Source organism: Cebus imitator, unplaced genomic scaffold (assembly GCF_001604975.1).
Source record: "Cebus imitator isolate Cc_AM_T3 unplaced genomic scaffold, Cebus_imitator-1.0 Scaffold42, whole genome shotgun sequence".
Taxonomy (NCBI): Eukaryota; Metazoa; Chordata; class Mammalia; order Primates; family Cebidae; genus Cebus; species Cebus imitator.
Genome location: NW_016107357.1, coordinates 14,767,756 through 14,787,641, shown reverse-complemented (window position 1 = coordinate 14,787,641; position 19,886 = coordinate 14,767,756). Strand labels below are relative to the sequence as shown.

General features: G+C 46.6%; 1 protein-coding gene across 2 annotated transcripts in view; it reads right to left on the bottom strand.

Moving 5' to 3' along the window:
- Positions 1–19,886, bottom strand: part of SLC35F3 (solute carrier family 35 member F3) — a 359,340-nt gene that overhangs the window by 94,928 nt on the left and 244,526 nt on the right. For both annotated transcript variants that reach the window (XM_017526559.2, XM_017526560.2), the window contains one exon: positions 2,678–3,002. In XM_017526559.2, coding sequence (XP_017382048.1) covers positions 2,678–3,002 — 325 coding nt within the window. The remainder of the gene's footprint in view (positions 1–2,677; positions 3,003–19,886) is intronic.

Here is a 19,886-nt window from a genome sequence, read left to right as displayed (position 1 = left end):
ACCCAGACCCACCGAATCAGGGTCTGCCTTCAACAAAACCCCAGGGAGTGTCACAGGGCGTTTCAGTTTGAGGAGCTCTGTGCTGGGGAGCACATGCCTTCCTCTCTCTGCTCTGGCTTCACCTTGGGGAAGCAGCTCAGGTGGGAAGGGTTTACAGAAAAGATGCTTCCATCTGATTGCTTCCTGACAACTGCAGGAAAAGCTGCCGTATCCGTCCGGGTCCCCTCTTATGGAACAGGTCTCCTTTTCTTCCTAGCTCCCCGCTAAACACTTTCAGCCAAGAGACTATCTCAGACAACCCAGAATCTTCTCTCTGACATTAATTTTGATAAAAGCGTAAAGATGAAAGATGCAATTTCAGTCTTCCTTGATTTCTGAGAATACCGAAGTCTGTCTAAAGTACTCCCAATATGAGTTGTGGCAGAGTTGTGATTTCCTAAGGAAGGTCGGTGATGTTAAAATTTTTCTCTCCTTCTTTTGAGAAAAAAATCTGTCTTCATCCCTCTAATGGTGTACATGGCTTGATTGACATGCCTGATAATTGGCTGGTAAATTGGCAGCTCTGCCTAGCCACAGGGCTAACACCGCTTACAAACAGAAAAAAAAAAATTGTTTTTAAAGAGCTGAAGCAGAACGTGATGACAGATATGGGCAAGGTTTTAACCAGTTTCACTAGTAAAGTTGGAATTATCCTCCCCTTTTACATTGTTCTGCAATTAACAGGGCAGTCACCAGATTTTTTTCATGATTCTTTCTGAGCACTTTCATAGGAAGATAATAGGTTGAAACCAAGGTGTTGATGTGTTTCTATGTATAACTAATCTTCAGTGACCTTTGATTTTTTCCTGCTTTGACTGTATGAGCACAACACCACTGTGTGGTTTTCAGCACAATAGTTTAATGGTGCCAGGCCTGCCCTAAGTGGTGGCAGTGACAGTCTTCTCCCCAGGTAAGTGGTTGCCATGCAGCACATTTGGGACAACGGCCAGTGCTACCACTTGGCGGGGGACCTCTTTCAGCCTATAAGGTTGAAGGTATATGGTTAAAAGAAGCGTTTCATCTTCTCTCCCAATAAATCTTGATCAAGAAAGTGCATATAAGCTCACTTTTAGCATTTCATTAGAGGCAGTAGCATACCATTCTAATCAGTTTTAATGAAAGGCAAACTCCTAATTACAAATTAAACACACTTAGGGACACTTAACTGTTAAATACATCATTTACTAAAGATTAGCTTTTCTCTGGGACTATTTTACTTTTGCCTGTGGGACGGTCTCAGGCCCTAAGGATTTGTTTCCTTCTGTTTCTGGCATCTGTTCAGAAGAGGGTGCATTAACTGCCTCGTTAGCAATTTCTGGCTGGTCCGTGAGCCACCGGATTAAGTCAGCCCCGAGGATAAGAATCTTTGCACCAAATCCTTTTCACTAAGGGGACATGTGAGATTGGCCGTGTGATTCAATTCAAGGTCCATCAGAGCCCCCTCCTCCAGAATTTATGCTCTAATTTACAAGCTGGTCTTTGAAAGGAGCCCGGCCAAACTCCCTCTGAACATTAAAAAAGTATCGCACTCGTATTTCCAGCTATAAGTTTACAAACTGGTAGATTCCCAGAAAGATATTCTGGTCCAGGTGTAGACCTCCGTTTCCAAACCTCTTTGTTCCTCGGACCCAATGATGTTTTTAGTTATTTTGTACCTTCTAAGGGCAACTTCAGGACATGGCAATCTTATGGGTGTATGTGTTTGGCAAGGTGGGGTGTGGCGGGGAAGAAGGCAATGGTGAAGGAACGAAGACTCTTAAATGTTCATTTTCTCCTCGCCTCTGGGACTGATAAAACTCAAGTTTCCAGGGCCTACTGTGTCACCTGGCCAGCATTCATTTCTGTTTTTGTTTTTTGACTAGGCCTGATTTGGGGAAGCCCTTGACACACCCCACAGAAGGCCTCCACTTTGGGTAAACACTAGATGCTCTTATTGGCACAGATGAGCACCACGGGTCAACACCTACACTGTGACTCCCCGGGAAGCTGCGGGAGCCCTCCTGCCCTCTGAGGTAGGGGGTTGAGGCCGGAGGGTTTCTGGCCCCTTTTTGAAAGGGATGTCATTCCAATGGACTCCATTTGAGAAAATCTAGTCAACAAAGTCCAGACACTGCTTTGGTTTTGACCATCACACTGGGAGATATTCAGACCCATGCAATTACATACCCGAAACGGGGCATGTCTTGGAATTAGAAAGAGGATGAGTAAGGAAGTCCTCCCAGCGAACATCTACATGAGGAAAGTAAGCTACAGGAAGCGTCTGAGTGACCTTGGTCCTCCATGGCCTTGCGGTCCTCACCCCAGCCTGCTGAGGGATGAACTGAGCTACACAGTTCTCTCACTTCTAAGCTTTCTGGGGACCTACTGCTTGCCGTCTCTGGAAGACGCTGCCTGCCGCTGCTTGATATAAAGGGGCTCCCGGGATCAAGGGGCGGGAGGCAGAGGAAGGAGCGTTCACCACCCAGGGTGGGGAGAATTCTGCTCCCAACCCCACTGGGGGGGCAGATGCGTTCGCTGCGACATCTCTCCACCGGCTCCCACCGGCCCACCCCAGCGCCCGCCGCCAGGGGCAGCTCTGCAGAGTCCGCGCCCACGAGCAGCCCCGGCCAGCAGCCCTCCTCCTGCCGGAGGCGCCTACCTGTATCGCTGCTTCACAGACTGCTTCTCCGTGGACTTGCAGACGTGCCCCACGTAGTACAACGGGAAGAACAGAAAGTTCCAGTTGGTGGCAAACCACGTGAGGGTGAAGGGCGCGTCGAACTTCCCGAAGGTCAGCTTGGCGAGCTGCGTGGAGCCCGCCCACGAGGAGCACACGCACAGCGCGACCGCCACGCCCCAGAACACCTTCTTGAGCTGCGCAGGGGAGCACGTCCAGCAGCGGCGGCTCGCTCTCCCGCCGGCCTCCACCCCGGCCGGCGCCTGGGCCTCCGCCGGGCCCGGGGAGTCCCGGGGGCGCTCCTCCCCTGCGGAAGAGAAGGGCGTGGTTAGCGGGGCCAGCAGACCTCTCCCCTGCACTTCTCGGGGCGCTGCCTGCAGCCAGTGTCACCCCCAGCTACCTGGGGGCGGGGAGACAGCGGGCGCAGGGGTGGCTTCCTGGACGGCTGTGCGACCCCAAGCTGCAATAGAAGGCGTTTGCACTCACTGATTTTCCTCCCCTTCAGATCCTCGGCTCTCCAGGTGTGGTCCCTGGGCCCCGGAACAGCAGCATTCCCCCTCCCGTAACCAGAACTTGTTGGAAATGCGGAATCGCAGGGCTCACCCCAGACCCCCAAATCAGAACCTGAATTCACACACAGAGCGGCTGAAATATCTCCACTGTCGTTTACCTCAATTGACGGGTACTCAGGTGTGATATTGTGCTGGCCTAGAGGCAGAACCTGAGCAACGCTATTTTTATAAAATGCAAAACTGTTTTTTAAATAAGTTGCAATGGCTGCCCCATTCTCCTCACAATAACTACTGGCCTTGGCCTCTGTAAATAGAACTGCTAGTTTGTTCTCCAAAACTATGTAAAGCTGCTTACCTTTTCTTATCAGTAACTGCTAAAATCTGTGACTTCTATCACCACCCAGACAATGTGTAAACAAATGTATATCTTGACTTCTGTAAACCACTGAAGTAACAAACAGAATGACAAAAGTTCCCTGGACCTTGGAATGTCCGGAGACCCCCGCCCTTGTCTCCACCCAGGAGGTGAATCACAGAATCCCCTGGACCTTGGAATGTCCGGAGACCCCCACCCTGCTCTCCACCCAGGAGGTGAATTACAGAATCCCCTGGACCTTGGGATGTCCGGAGACCCCCACCCTGCTCTCCACCCAGGAGGTGAATCACAGAATCCCCTAGCCCTTGGAATGTCCGAAACCTTTTCATCCCCATCCCTGCTCCTCACCCCCACTCCCAAGGTGGTTTTTCGGGTATAAAATGTCTTGGCACCCTCCTTTTGACGCCACAGGTTGGAGAGACGTGAGTCCTCTGTGGTCGCTGGCATAATAAATGACCCTGAAATCTGGCATACTTTTGTCTTGGTGCTAACTTTCTACGCTCGGTCAAATACAACACAGGTGCTCCTGGGTGCGGGGGCCGTACTGGGAGCTGGAGATTGCTGCATGAGGAGGACTTGACCTCTAAAAGATCCCAGTACCTTGACAGAGGTGGCCTGTTACTTAAAGGCACAGATGGCCAAGACTCTCCTTTTATATTGTGTGTACAGCAAAAATAGACTTTCCCACTCTTTTCTATCTGCTTTAACTGGCTTCCTGCTGATAGCCTGCAATCCCACTTCGAAGCTTTACTTAAAAACCACAACCTCTGGCAGCTGGTGTGTGAAAGGCCACAGACACTCCATTCTAGAGCTGTGTGATTTCTGCAAACCAGGCTGCAGCCCAAAGCTTGGCTCTGCGGCAGTGTTGTTCACACAGACCAGAAGAAGGTGAAAAGGCGTTATTTTCCACTGTTTGCTTTCCATTCACATTTGTGTGCGAGTCAGTCAGCTGGAAATTTAAACAAAGCTGCAGCTTGTGTCGGGTGTAACTATGGATGGATGCGGATTTCCAGAAGGCAATCTACTTGCATTTTATAATGATGTCCTGCCTGGCACCTGGCTGAATGGGGTCGCACCACCGCTAAGAGGCCATTTTCACTATAGGGTTACAGGGTTATATCTGGGACTCATTACAGGGTTACAGGGTTATATTTGGGACTCATTAGTCCCAAATATATTGGGGTCAAACGTTCTTTCTCTGTATTGTTTAAACTTAGTTTAAATAACTTTAATAACAAACTGAAGCATTATGATTCTATGAGGCAAAAATCGTGATTCAACATGGCCTGTTTTTCAGGTGTTAGCTAGTATCGTTAACCACCAGCTCTGCTGTATCTGTTTTAGCCAAAGATAAACTGAAGCATTACATGGCTAGTCAAAGAGATAATATACTTTATTGGCCCAAATTCCGTTTGACACCATCTCTATTGTGCTTTATTAATAATGTCCCTCCTTCTCTTTTACTGTGCTCACATATCCAAGTTGGAAAGCCCCTGGAAATCCAAACGTTTGGCCACCCTCTGAGCTTCTGACAAGTTATCTGTTCTGCATGGACTGCAGGGCAGAAAGATGGGGAGGACAAAAAGGAAGATCGATTTCCAGCCTTTTGGCGAGCTGTGTGCCTATTCCCTCCTACCAGGATCTCTTGACTTTCCTCACTGTGAATTCCCACAACTTAATGCAACTGCAGTTTCAGACAGAAGCATGCACATTTCAGTTTACACACGAATTATCTGCCATTTTGAATTAGCATCTGCAGCCCTTCATTATCGAGACAGTTTGCAAGGTGTGTTGGAGGTTAGGGGGGTTGTCACTGTTAGTGTCACAGTCAAAAACTCATCCTGAAAAGATGATTGTAGAGATAGAAAAAAAAAGTTCACATAAAAATAAAATGCAGCTTCATGGTAAAAACTTCCAGTGAAAGAATGGACTCCAAAAGAGGCTGAGTAAATTCAGCTCACAGTATGTTTTTCATTGAATGTTTTCATTATAGCAAATTAAGCTTTAAAACTTAGCAAACTAAGCAGTGATGCTGCATAGCTTTTACAATGAAGGAGAAAATCATCAAATCATGTAATTTGGTATTGCTAAAATGTTTCTATGGATTTGGATTAAAGAAGTCGTTCTCTAACTTTGTAACTTCTCTGGATCCTCTAACCAAAGGAATATGAACAATACACAAACAAAATTAAGACACTTAGAACTAAACTCACTACTCTGTTATTTGAAAACAACCATATAGAAATAGAATAACCTTTTCCAAAATGCAATGGAGTTAACAGGCATTATAAGGAAAAAAGATTCCATGTTTGGAGAAATTTGGAAAACACCAAGTAGAACAGACAGGTTCCTTTGCTGTAAAAATATTCAGGGCCAATGAATGGATATTGTGAATTTCTAAGAGACTGCTTCCCATATTATTTAAATGTGAAACACCTGTGGCAGGGACTACTATATTCTGGAACACACTTTGGGAAACACTGGACTAGACCCAGAAAGAATAACGGACAACCAAACCCAATTCATTGCAAACCTCCTACTTCACTACACTGTGCTTCTTATAATAATAATCAATTATCAGTTTCATTAGCTCATTCTTCATACTGCTAAATGTGTCATACCTCATACAAATAAATATATTCTTTATACATACATCATAAAAGTGCTAAGTAGTAAAAAGAAAAAGCAATTTTTAATGATGTTAGCACTCAGAGATATCACTTGACATTTGCTGCCATATTTTCCCTAGTCTTTTGTGTCTGTACACCACACACAGACACACACACACACTCCTCTCAGCAGAACCGTGCCCCCATCACAAATGGACACACAAACCCTTCACACACCCATACTGGAACATTGCCATCACACTGTGTTTTTATCTTTCATTTATTTAACTGAACTTAAACAGCATGCACTTTTTACATCTCACAGGGCTACAGGCAATGCAATGCATCCAGGAGCCTTTCAATCAGCCAGGAAATCGCTGTGAAGCGTGTACCCTGTGCCAAGAGCTTTGGGTGGCCTATAAATAAATGTAAAGCACGATTCCTACTCTTCAGGGATAGACAGTCTATGTGAGAGGGATGAAACAGACCCATGAAGGAATTACAGAACAACTATGTATAAAATAGAGATTCTGACTACATAACAGGAATTCTTCAGGAAGTATGGCCAGTATGAGTTGGGATTACCATGAAAAGAATCAGAAGAGGCAGGTGGTTGATCTGGGTCTTGGAGCATAGAACGTAAAAGTAAGAAAAAATAGGAGCAACGTTCAGGGTCAGGAATACACATGACCTGCCCACGGGCAGTGAGGATGGTGGTGAGATGTGAAATTCACTGCCACCTCGTCACTCTGCAATGCCTCATCTTGCTTTGGTTAGACATGCCACAGGAGAAACTGCCAGGTTTGCCGAAGGGACTGGAGCAAACTCAGATGTTGACTGATTCTACAAAGTGAGAAAATTAGTTGAAGAATAAATGTAGAGTGACACAACAGTTTTGCTTAGCAGAGACATTTATTCTCTACTGTTGGAAATGCAGCAAATGCACCCCACACTTTACATCATTTCCAGGGTTATTTTCAATGAGCTAGCCAACTGATGCTCAAACAGGTTTCAGACAGAAGGAGTTACAAGGAGGAGGACTATATCTCTTTTCAGAAGCCTTTCAAATCAGATTCTAAGTGTAGGAAACTTTTGTTTAATTCTGCCCACCCCCACCTCCAACATTTCAGGTCAAGTGTTGACTTTGTGCGAATTCACTCCTTTATCACAGTTGAAAGAGGCAGTGCCTCAAGGAAGTCAGTGCCAAAATTAACCTCACAGTGTTTACTGCCACAGCTCCTGGACCATTAGTACACAACTAGAAATGCTATTTATGTCACCTGCACCCTCGCTCTCCAACAGCCCTACCCCGCTGACAGTCCCTCTGGTGATGATCTTCTTGTGCCTTAAATTCTAATCTCAGCCAGCAGTCCTGGGAGCAATGCAAAGTGGATTACACACTGTGGTCCAATGCTTGTGCTGACAGCTGCTGTAATTGTGGATTCAAGCATCTCTCTGAAGCTGTGTCATCTCTAAATTCTGTTTATGCTACTTAATTCATCCATAAATGCTGGAGGACAGGCGAGTTCAGCCCAGTTCTGTTGGCTGAGTTGCTTCCATTGAGCACGTGGGTGTGTGTGTGCACGCGCAGCGGGAGTGCTCTCTTGTGCACTTTGTATATTCCATGGCATGGTGAGATGTAACCATGCCTGTGTGTGAGCTTCCATTTTAACCCTGTCGCATTTATGAGGGCTGTCAGGCAATTTATTAAAATGGCATAAGTCCTACCCCCTACAAAATCACACTTTTTGCATATGACCAAAGACTCTTGACCAAAGAGTGAAAGGATTCACACTCTTTGGTCAAGCAGAAGTAGTACCTAGAGGCAATGTCTGCGAAGCAGAAGGAAACTCTAGGTCACAATGGGTGAAATCAAGGTCTAGTTTAGCTGCCAACTCATTCAGGTACCAAGGCACATCCTTTGTCCCATGAGCTGTCCACTGCTTAGGCCTGAGAAAATCATGAATTAGGCGCTGCTTTTTTTCTTAATGTAAGTCACTCCTACAATGAAAAGCAAGAAAGATTGGAAAGTCATTCACTCACATCTCATAAAGTGGTCTTTTGAACTTTCAAGAGACCACTAATGTTTCTTTTATGAGCTTCCCTGAGAATAAATGGACCCTGCTGACTCCTCTATAAAAAAGTCTCCAGGGAGTTTACCCTTAGAAAGTGCTTAAGTCCTTTCTATAACGTAGGGGATCCAGAGCTGGAATCAAAAGACCACAAGCCTCCCAAACACAAAGGAGATAGAATTGCACAGGAAATAGGATACAATGCCTTACAATTGACATCCGTATCAGTAAGGTCTATACAGTTATTTTATTTGTTTATGGCTTTATTGAAATATAATTCTCATACTATAAAATTCAGTTAAGTACACAACTCAGTAAGTTTTAGCAAATTTGAATTGTGAAACCATCACCGTAGTATCGTTCTGGAACATTTCTATCATGCTGAAATGAGTTCTTGTGCCCATTTGCAGTCACTCCCTGTTCCCACCTTCAACCCTAGGCAACCATGAATGTGTTTTCTGTCTCAATCATAATTTGCATATCCTGAACATTTCATATACATATACACACTTTCACATTTGACTTCCTTCATTTAACATCATGTCTTTGGGGTTTATCCATGTTGTAGCATGTGCCAGCAGTTCATTCTTTTTTGTTTTTTTGAGACAGAGTCTTGCTCTGTCGTCTAGGCTAGAGTGCAGTGGTGCAATCTTGGGTCACTGCAACCTCGGCCTCCCGGGTTCAAGCAATTCTCCTGCGTCAGCCTCCTGAGTAGCTGGGCTTACAGGTGCCCACTGCCATGCCTGACTAATTTTTATATTTTTAGTAGAGACAAGGTTTCACCATCTTGGCCAGGCGGCTGGTCTCCAACTCTTGACCTCGTGATCCACCCACCTCAGCCTCCCAAAGTTCTGGGATTACAGGCGTGAGCCACTGCGCCCAGCCAGCACTTCATTCTTTTGATGCCTGAAGAAAATTCTATTGTATGGATATACCAAATTTGGCTTATCCATTCATCTATTGCTGGAAATGCAGTTTGCTTCCAGTCTAAGGCTACTGTGAAGAAAGCTGCTATGAACATTCTCCTATAAGTCTTTGTGTGGATATAGATGTATATCTCTCTTGGGTGGACTAGTGTTCAGACCACTCATTCAACAAATCTTAATTGACCACCTACTTTGTGATAACAGGCAGGCACAACTTTTCCCTCACGGAGCTTGCCTAGTCCCAGTGGCAGTGCTTAAAGTACCCACATCTCAGAGGCTTAAGTGCATCTAATTCCGTCCAAACAGGACACAGTTGAGAGCTGCTCTGGGAAATAAAGTTCCACCTTCCCCCATCCCTCTACTCCTGCCCCTTTTTCCTAGACTGCATGAAAGACAGGGTCTGATGAAAACGTTCCCATTTATTGATTACTGATGAATACACCATCCCAGGATCTGGCCAACAAACTAAATAGCTTTTGCATCATGAGGAGCTTAGAAGAAAGCTTTTGTTTATGACCATTTGCAAGTGTAACTTATCTTCCAAACAATCCATTTCAGGCTTTGTTTATCTTTCCTGCCCATTAAATACTTGCTCAGTGAATTTATGTGTGACATTATTTTTAAGCAGTGATGTAGAGGAAAGGGGAGGTGACTTGCAGAAAAGGCTTTCACACATATAAGGCCAACTACATGCCCCAAACATCCAAAAGCAATTCTCATTTCACTTGTCCCAACACACTTACCCTCCCCAGATCATCCATATGGATTCCTGGACTTTAGGTCCAAAAACACTGCCACCATTCACACGTGGCCGAGGCCCCAGGCATGCTCCTAACTAGCACAGATTCCAGGGAAAGAACAGAATCTATGGATAATTGAAGTTGGATATTGACCATGGGTAAAGGAAAAGGGTATAGAGAATTAAAGGGGCAACTGGTGATTAGACACTCAATATATATACCACACTCTCTGCCAGTAGATGCTATATATCTTTTTATACCCATCATGATGGTGGAGATCAGTAAGATTGTTTCTCATTTGCAGATTGAACAACTGAGGTTCTGACAGTTAATATCCCAAGGGGACAAATCAGTGAGCAGCTAAGGCACAGTTTTAACTTGGTTCTCTTTGACTCCAGAGCATCAATGGGAATAGAAAATGTTCTCATTACTCTCATTCTCCCCTTTGAAAGTTGACCATGGTCATGGTGCTCAACACCTCATTCAGAACTGTCTGTTACTAAAGAGGGACTTCAGGTTTGCAGAGGACAGAAACCCATTTGTAACATGGAAGATACTGACTGTGTATGGGACTCTGGACTAGGATTTGCTGTCCTGGGAAGAGGGTGTTATGGACTGAGTGACTGTGTTCTTCCCATATTCATATGTTGAAGCCCTAACATCCAGTGTGGCTGTATTTGGAGATGGGGCCTCTAAGAAAGTAATTAAGGTTAAAGAGGCTGGGTGCAGTGGCTCATGCCTGTAATCCCAGAGCTTTGGGAGGCTGAGGTGGGCAGATTGCTTGAGCCCAGGAGTTCCAAGACCAGTGTTGGCAACATGGTGAAACTTTATCTCTATGACAAAATACAAAAAATTAGTTGCGCATAGTGGTGCTTCCCTGTGGTCCCAGCTACATGGGAGGCTGAGTTGGGAGGATTGCCTGAGCCCAGAAAGTCAAGGCTGCAGTGAGCAGTGATTGCGCCACTGCAATTCAGCCTGGGCATAGGACTGAGACCCTGTCTTAAAAAACAAACAAACAAAAAACCAAAAAAATTTAAGTGAGGTCATAAGGATAAAATTTGAATCTGATAGGATTAGTATCCTTATAAGAAGAGACCCCAGAGAGTTTGTTTTCTATCTCTCTCTCTCCATGCACACATAAACAGAAGAGGCAATGTGAGGACACAGAAGGCGGCTGCCTACAAACCAAGACGAGAGCCCTCACCAGAAACCAAATTTGCCAGCATCTTGATTTCAGATTTCCAGCCTCCAGTACTGTGAGTACTAAAATGTCCTTTTTAAAAGCTATCTAGCCTACAATATGTTGTTATGGCAGTGCCAGCTAATCCAAGGGGTTAGAGTAGAGAGTATATTATGCTTGAGAAGGTGTAAAGCATGGACCCAGAGGCACCCCTCTGCAGAATGTGGATGAAATGCTACAGATAACAAAGTATTTATTTTGATAACCTATTAGGAGAAGAAACAACTTCATTGGATTAGAAGTATTAGATGCTATCTTGAATTTGTTTGCCTCCTGTGTATTGGTTGAACCTTTGTTGTAAAGTTATTTCTGGAGGCAGTGTGTAGAGCTGGGAGAAAACACGGCAGTTGTGAAATTGTGTTTAAAAACAAAATTAGTGTTTTGCGCTGGGAAATTATTCCTCTGGTTAGGATAAAGAATCAGGAGGTGGGCAAAAATTGCTTTTTGGGGATGGAATGGGGTGGTGGGGGCTTCGTTGAGATGCCTCTGATTGACTCTGAAGCAGTCTGAGAGCTGGTAGGAGTCAGGTCTTGATCCAGCTCACTTTCCCCACCCATCACCACCACCTCAGTGATCAGATATCTAAATCAGCATCTCTACTTCACTTCCATTTCCTTAGAGGTCCCTGAATAACTCTCAAATGTCCAAATAACCTCATGCAGTAGATTTAAGACAGTCCTGGAATGGACTCAGCCTATGGTGAATCACGACTCTTGAGAAACTGACAGGTATGGATAAGCCTTAAATAATGTTGTTTGTGCCTTGGGGGAAAAGTCAGTGTCTCCTCTTGGGAGGAAGCAGAGCACTATGCTTTAATACTCGGTCTGAAAGCATCTGAGCTTGAGGGCATCAGTTTTAATCCATATGCACTGCTAGTTATGGCTTGTGCAGCCTCCTGGAATTTCATCATTTTCTGTGGCCTGGGCACATGATCCCTCCATACACACAGCCGGTACTCACTAGTTGGTAAACCTGGTGATACTTTGGTGCTGCTAATGATCTGCACGCAAAACCTGTACAAATATGTGTATGCCTCTTTGCTGGTGTTTTCTCTCATCAGATGGTTCACATCTCCAGATCCTTTGGCTTCTATGTGGACTGAAATTTGGCTGTTGGAATGCAGAGGATGAACCATAGTTTTACAGGGGGACAGGCTGTAGGCAGGACAGTACCTCCAGGCAAAGGCACTGCCCACTCCTGCAGCCTGAGGGCTCTTGAGAAAAGGGGGCATGCTGGAGCCTTCTCCTGTGAAGTGGCTGGCCTACCAGACTCACCATGGCAGTTCTGGGCAGCTTTGGGGGGAATGGAGAAGTATGGCATCTCTGGTCCTCTAATCAGAAGAGGTATGGGTTTTGGTTGGTTGGAGTGTTAGAAGAAGATGAGCAGAACACAGCAAAATTAAAACACCATTTTCTAAAACATGCCTCTAGTTCTTAGCAGAATTGTTCATCAAGGCAGGAGTAAACTTGCTTGGTCAAGGATCAAGGTGGAGTTCGCCTTCAGGTGTTTAACATGACCTCTCAGGCTTAATCTCCTACACAAGGATAGACATTCTGAACCAACAAAGGGCAACATGGCTTAGCTCATTCCTGAGGATTGAGGCTTTAATACAGAAACACTGGGACTGGGACCAGCCCCAGGCAAAGCTTGGAAGATGCCCAGCTTCTCTTTGGCATCTTTCTGTACCTCTTTTTATACCATTTCATCATTTGCGGTCCCATCTTGTGTCCAGTAGCTTTTTTTTTGCTGATGAAGATTCATGGAGCAAGTTGTACTTATGTAGCTAGTCTTTCCACCCCCTGCTCAAATACCAAAATCTACTCCCAGAAAGCACACATATTTGCATGCACACATACGCTCACATACATGTACATGCTAGATTCCTTATTGTTCTTGATCTTAATTCTTCAAAGCTCTGCTCTCTGACTATAGCTAATGAAGGTTTCAATCAGATAAACCAATCTCTGCTAATGAGTAAGCTACTTAATAGACTCATAGAATGTTTCTGCTGAAAGAGGCAATGGAAGATCTATTCTAGCCTCCTTTCTTTGCAGAAGGAGAAGCCCAGGCTGCAAGAGGCCAGGCGACATGTCCAATATATTAATTAGCTAATGGAGGAGCAGAAAATGACACTTGAGTGTCCTGACACCTCATGCAGTGTTCTTCCCTCCAGGCCCTTCTCCTGAGCTACACAATGTCTTAACCAATGGAAACGCATTGTGCGCCAAAAAGGCTTTTAAGAATTAAATCTCTTCTTGGCTGTCCCAGTAGAGCTGTTCTGAACCCTTTCCCACCTCTTCAAGTCTTCAATCCCCATCCATCATTTTTGGTGAACGATGACACTTCCTACATTACAAAGTCACCACCAAAGCTCCCTTAGCTTCCGTCGTCTGCATCTTCATGTTTCCCTGTGTCTTTGCCCATTAAACTTTCTCCGTTCCTTTTCGAAGCTGATCATTCCCTTTCTCTGTCTTGTGGTCCTCCCATGGTACGCTACCTCCTCCAGGCTGTTGCTACACCAATTGTTGCATGGATCGTCTTCCTCTGGGGCAACCTCAGACCTACCCTGGAATCAGCCTGGCTCTCTCAAAATTATCTTCTTCTCCCTTAAGACAGCGTAACTTCTCAAACCTTCCTCACTGTCAAACACTTTAACCAAGCATCCAGTAATACCCCCAACCACCCTTGCAATCTGGCTTGCAGACCAGCACCTGCTTAAAACTGCTTCCACAAAAATCACCCTCTCAGCTGCATCTGACACGTCACTCTCCCTCTTTCTTCTTGGTTTTCTGCTGGTGGCCTCCATGCCACCATACTATCTGAGTTCTCTGATCTGGCCAGTCAAACTTTTCTCCTGCCTCCCTTATCTCCTGAACGTGCATGGCCTCCGGGATTCTGTGCTTGCTTATTTATTTCCATATCACCTGATTGGTTTCTGCTACCTTCCTGCCTGCTACATACCTGCATTTGCAGGCACTGGCCTCAAACTCAACTTGTCTAAATGTGACTCCCCAGTCTCTCCCTCCCAGATGTGTTTCCCCTCTTGTCTTCGCTGTTACAGCTAACAGCATCTCCATTCTCAGAACTGTTCAGGCATAATCTTCAAAGCCGTATTTGATGGCTCTTTTCAGCCTTCCTACTTCACACTCTCCCCATGGCCTGGTGACTCCTCCTCCCTCCTGTCCTTGTCCTTGCCATCAGATGGTACAGTGGTTAGGACGTGGACATACCACATGGCAGTTGTCTTGAAGAGTGAATTACCTGATCACCCTGCAATCCAAATCCTCACTGCACAGTGGAGATTACGTTAGGACCCACTGCAGAGGCATGTTGTGAGGACTGAATGAGCAATCCAGGTCAAGGGCTCACTTGTGGCGAGGAGGGAGGAAATGTTACCACCGTGGTTATTACCATGAGCTCATGCATGGACTGCTGCTGTCATTCCCCAACATGTCTCCTTGTTGCCGCTGGATACTTTCCAGCAGGGGTTTTTAACACTTTTTACTATACCTTCAATATGGCATGCACACGAGAGCATGTACACATGAGCACACATGCTCGCCCCTGAAAGAGTCTCGGATCCACTCTGACTTATTTCATTTGATAGATTGGCAGTTTTTACTCTACTTGAATTCCTTTATTAAGAAGTGCTTATTGTGACTGATGAAAGAGATTTCATAACCCAGTTTGAACACCACTGCTGCCCATGACTCTCTTTTCTCAGTCTCAGATGGTGTTTCATCTCTTCTCTGGCTCCCCTGTCTCAATCCTCTTCCGAGTCCAGCATTCAGGATGCCTCAGCATCTGTGCATGCTCTAGCTTAAATTCCCCTCATCCTGCTTCTTCTGATCACTCTGCTCTGGCCCAGTAGATTGCCTGCTGGTCTCCCAGTGCCACCCTCTCCTGGCTCCGCACCTTTGTCTGTGGCTCTCCGTCAGGAAATGCTGTGTTCTCACCTCCCACCTCTGACAGCCCAGGGCAGAGGCAGCCTCCTCTACTATGCTGTCCTGACCGTGCTCCCAGGAAAAGCAGTTCCAACAAATGTTTAGCCATCAGCTGGAATGTGGTGACAAGAAGAATCGTGAGGCCACATCCAGGGTCAGCAGGAAAGAGTATCCTGTGAGGTCAGGTCATTTTGGCAAAGAAGGGGGTAATGATGGCAAGCAAGAGTCCTGCATAGGGGCCATGCGTGTTCCAGCCAGAAGTGAGTTCACCCTCAGCCGAAATGCAGCATTTACTTTATAATCCTTCCACAGAATCAAAAACATTGCATTTCAGCCAGCATGCAATCTTCATTTGTGTGCTTTCTGACATTCTCACTCCTTTGGAAGCTCTGTTGGATCAGGGATTGTATTTTACCCCTCTGAGAATCCTTCCAAACATCTGGTTCATTCTCTTGCATATATTAGGTAAAATATTTGATCACTACATGAATGCCTGTTGTCACTGAAGTTTCAGTCCTAGGGCTAGCCAACTAGGGCAATATTTTGGGGTGGGGGAAACTCTTTGGCAGTATACTTCTCAAGAATCCTCTTGGACTGAGCCAGCATCTTGAGTCTGCACATACCATTAATCGAGCATTCCAGGATAACAGTCTTATCCTGTTGACAGGAACCAGGTAGCCAGACCTACTCCAGGGGCAGCTGACACCACCCAACACTCCCAAAGCAGAGCACTAAGAATATGACACACAGCCATGGGTCCTGTGAGCCCCCATGGGGCTCCCAACCACTGAGTTATACTAGTTAGATTACAGTGGGAGCTTTAGGGAGCATTTATTGAGCATCTACAAAGTGCCATGAGTTGATATAATTGTCTCTCCTGCTCAACTGAAACGCAGTTGTGCAAAGGTCTTGCAACTAGGTAGATACAGATTTGAAGCCTGGGATCCTTGCTTTCTAATTATAGGACCCTCTGAATGATTTTCTGAGCTTCAGTTTCCTTATCTATAAAGTTGGATAACAATAATTACCCTGGCTTAGGGAAAAAAATAGAGATAATGGAACAAGCTGTCCCAGCATAGTGCCTGCAATATAGTAGACATTCATTAGCAAAAACTATTGGTTGAATATTAAGAGCAACATATCATCACTGCTTTTTTCCTAGGAGAGAACTGATTCCTGGAGAGCTTTACTCATTAGCCAGAAATCACTCACCCAGTGTGACAGCTGGGTAGACCCAGTCCACCTAATTCCAAAGCCCTCCCCCTTTCCATAACAAGAGGCTGCAGGCCTCCTGGGGGAATTCCCTGTACTGTTCTCGACTATTAATTCCTACTGAATGTGATTTCATTGAACATGAATGAGCTGACCGTGAGTACAGAGGATCCCAGTCAGCACTACTCCCTTAGAAATGTGCTGCTGATCAATGCTCTGCTTCTGAAAGGAAAGCCAAGCGAAGAATCTGTGAAGACAAGTTATGTTGTCAGATGTGATAGATACCATCGATCTTGCCAGAAAGCACTTTTCAAGCCTTAACCCCTATCTAAGGCCCAGCCCCCCTTTCCTCACAGGCCGAGCCTTTGTATTCACTGTTCTCTCTGCCTGAAACTGTCTCTCCTCCCCTTTGTACCAACAAGCTTTCTCATATCCTCCCAGCCTCAGTTGCAATGCCTCAGAAGTCCTCCTCCTCAGAAAGGCCTCCTCCTTAGAATGTCTCCTTCTTGGAAAACCCTGTTCCTCAGGAATATCTCCTCAGACAGGTCTCTTCCTCAGGAAGGCTTCCTTCTTAGATGGCCTCCTCCTCAGAAAGGTCCCTTCTCCTCAGGCCTCCTCCCCAGGAAGGCCTTCTTCTTAGAAGCCCTCCTTCTCAGAAAAGCCTCTTCTTCTCAGGAATATCTTCTCCTCAGAAAGACCTCTTCTTAGAAAGGCCTCCTTCTCAGAAAGGCCTCCCGCTCAGAAAGGTCCTCTCAGAAAGGCTTCCTCTATAGAAACCCTCCTCCTCATGAAGGCCTCCTCCTCAGGAACACCTCCTCAGATTGCTCAGCTCTCAGTGCCCCTGTGACATTTTGCTTTTAGTTCAGTACCAGAACTTACTACTTTGCATTTGATAGTTTATCTATCTATCTGTATGTCTCTTCCCCCTAGACTAAAACACCCTTAAGTGAATGAAGCTAGCTTTGTTCCTTTTTGCATTTCCAGGGCCTTGCTAAATTGTCACAGGACACAGAGTAGGGTTGGGTTAAGTATTTGTTGAGTAAATGAAGTCATCTTGCCCATCTTCCTGTGTTTGGGTTTAACCAAGCATTGCCTTTTCTATTTTGGTTTTATATGTACCACATGCTGGTGCCTTCTTGCCTCCCCTTAGATGACACACTCTGCAAGCTAATAAATATTCCTCGCTGGCTGCATTCCACCCCTGTAGCCTGTCTGCCATCCATACAGAAACACCCACAGCATGGGGACCACCTTGCCCTGTGCATTCGAGTTAAAACAAAATGATTCAACACTTCCAAAACCGGCACAGAAGATGCAAATGGTTTCCAAAAAATAGACCAAAAGCCAAACTGAATAAAAACACCAAGGGAAAAAAACAGGCAGCGAGAAAGAGCTCTATGTGAGCCAGGAACACCAAGGGCAGGTTTTATCAGGCCCCGATGGGCACACTTTTGCATGGAATACACATAGGTATCCCACGCAAAATGCCACTGGGGGCTTGCTAGAAATTTTCAGCTATTTCTACCTTACTGCATTTTCTCACAGCTGCTGAAGTAGGTTGTTCCTTCTCTCTTACATTTGAGGAAACGGAGGCAGTGTTTCTGATTTACACAAATCCAACTGCAAAAGGGGCAGAGCCCAGCCTCGATCCTCCATCTGACCATTTCTTAGTTCGTTACACATTTCCATTATCCACAGGCATTTATGAGGGAATGCTGGTTCCAAAGCCAAGCCCATGGTGAGGCAGTTGCTGGTGTTGTATGCACAGGAGACTCAAAGCTCATTTGGCAGCAGCCCTAAGGTTTTTTTTTTTTTTTTTTTTGAGGGGGGTGGTTAGAAGGAGATAATTCTCATTTTTATTCCCTGAAGGCAACCTCCAGGCTTGACCATAGGGAGGTACCTGTGCCTTGCGCGCCACTCACTGCCTCCTGCAGCACCTCTGAGGCCACAGTACCCAGTTCAGGTAGTCCCACCGTCCGCATCCAGCCCACTTCCAGTGCAGTTCAAACCTGTCCTGCCCAAGGTGGGCTGGGAGTGTCCCAGGGAGACCCCTGCTGCTGCAGAGCGGAAGCAATCTGTTCTACCAGCAGGTAGGAGTGGGGCAGCTTCCACAGGACCCTGTGAGTGAGAAGACACTCACTCCCTGCTTCCCTCAGAGAAACAAACAGCCAGCCCTTCCCTCCCCAACTCACACATACATGTGGGCAACGTCTGGGAGAAGGCTGAGAAATACAAACCCCTGGAAGAGGCAGCACGTGCACTAAACTCAGGTGTAGATGACTGATAACAAGTCATTCCTGAGGTTGGGATGGAGGAGAGAAGACAGCTGCAAGAAGAAAAGAAAACCCAACCTCCCAAAGATAGAAAATGATAAGAAGCAGGTAAGTAGGTACAGTTCAGTGCAAACTGATGTTCTGAAAAAAATGCATGAGTTTTGGATCAGACAGCCCAGGATTCCATTCTTGCTTCATCACCTATCAACTGTGGGTCTAGGAGAAGTTAATCCACCTTGCTGGGCCTCACCGTGCCCCTCTGTAGGATGGGGGTCATAGGACTGGGACAGCTGTGTGGACGGCTGAGCTTGGAACGTACAATTACCAAGCCAGCCTCTGTCTTATCCTTGCTGGTTCTGAGATTTATTGTAATAAACAAGAACCCATGAATGGAAGCAGGGTCCACAGAAGCCTAGAGAAGTCTGGGCTCCAGGGAAGGCAGAAGCCAGGCTCTGTTGGAGCCCACAGCTGCCCTTCACTTACTGCTGGTGCTCATGGGCTCTGCTAGCTCAGGACAAGCAAGAGCCTAGAGGCCAGCTCCTGGGACCAAGGGGTGGTCTGCCTGCCTCACCTAGCCAAGGTGGCTTGCTTCCGGGAGAGGGAGTTAGTCGTTCCACCTCTGCCTCCTGGGAGGAGGAGCGAAGAGCTGGGACTGGTCCCTCTGCCCCCTTCTCCATTGGAAGGCAAGGCCCCTTAGGCCAGCAGAAGCCAGTTGTGTCTGAGGAAGCTCTTTTCCGGGGGCTGCTTCTTCCCCTGCTCTCTTGCTCACATTTCCTGGGTGGGAGCAGTTCCAGGCAGAAAGGCCAACGCGGGGAGGAGGACACCGTCTGGGGGCCTCTCACAGCCCTTCGGATCCCTCTCCAGGGCCGGGAAAAGAGCCTGTTTACAGGCTGCTGCTGGCTCTTCCCTCACCTGTGCGCCCCGCCCATTCCCACCGAGCAGGGCAGTCGCCTGGCTGGTGGCCGGAGAGGCTTCGGAACCGGCAGGAGAAACGTCTCCTTAGCCCGCTGCAGCCCTCTGTCGCCTCCATCAGCCGCGGGCAGCACCTCTGACCGGCCTGGGGGTGAGACACAGAGCCCCACACCCGGGCAACTCAAATGTGTATGTGGTGGGGGGACACTGGGAGCGGCAAGACGACCCCCTCCTGCCGAGCAGACAAGAGCCCCAGGACAAGCTGGGATGGAGGTGAGGGTGCAGCTGCTGCCACATGCGCTGGGTGCTGCCCGGAAGGAGAGGCTTGGGGAGCCGGGTGCTCGCTCGCCGCGGCAGCTCTTGCCCGCTCACCAG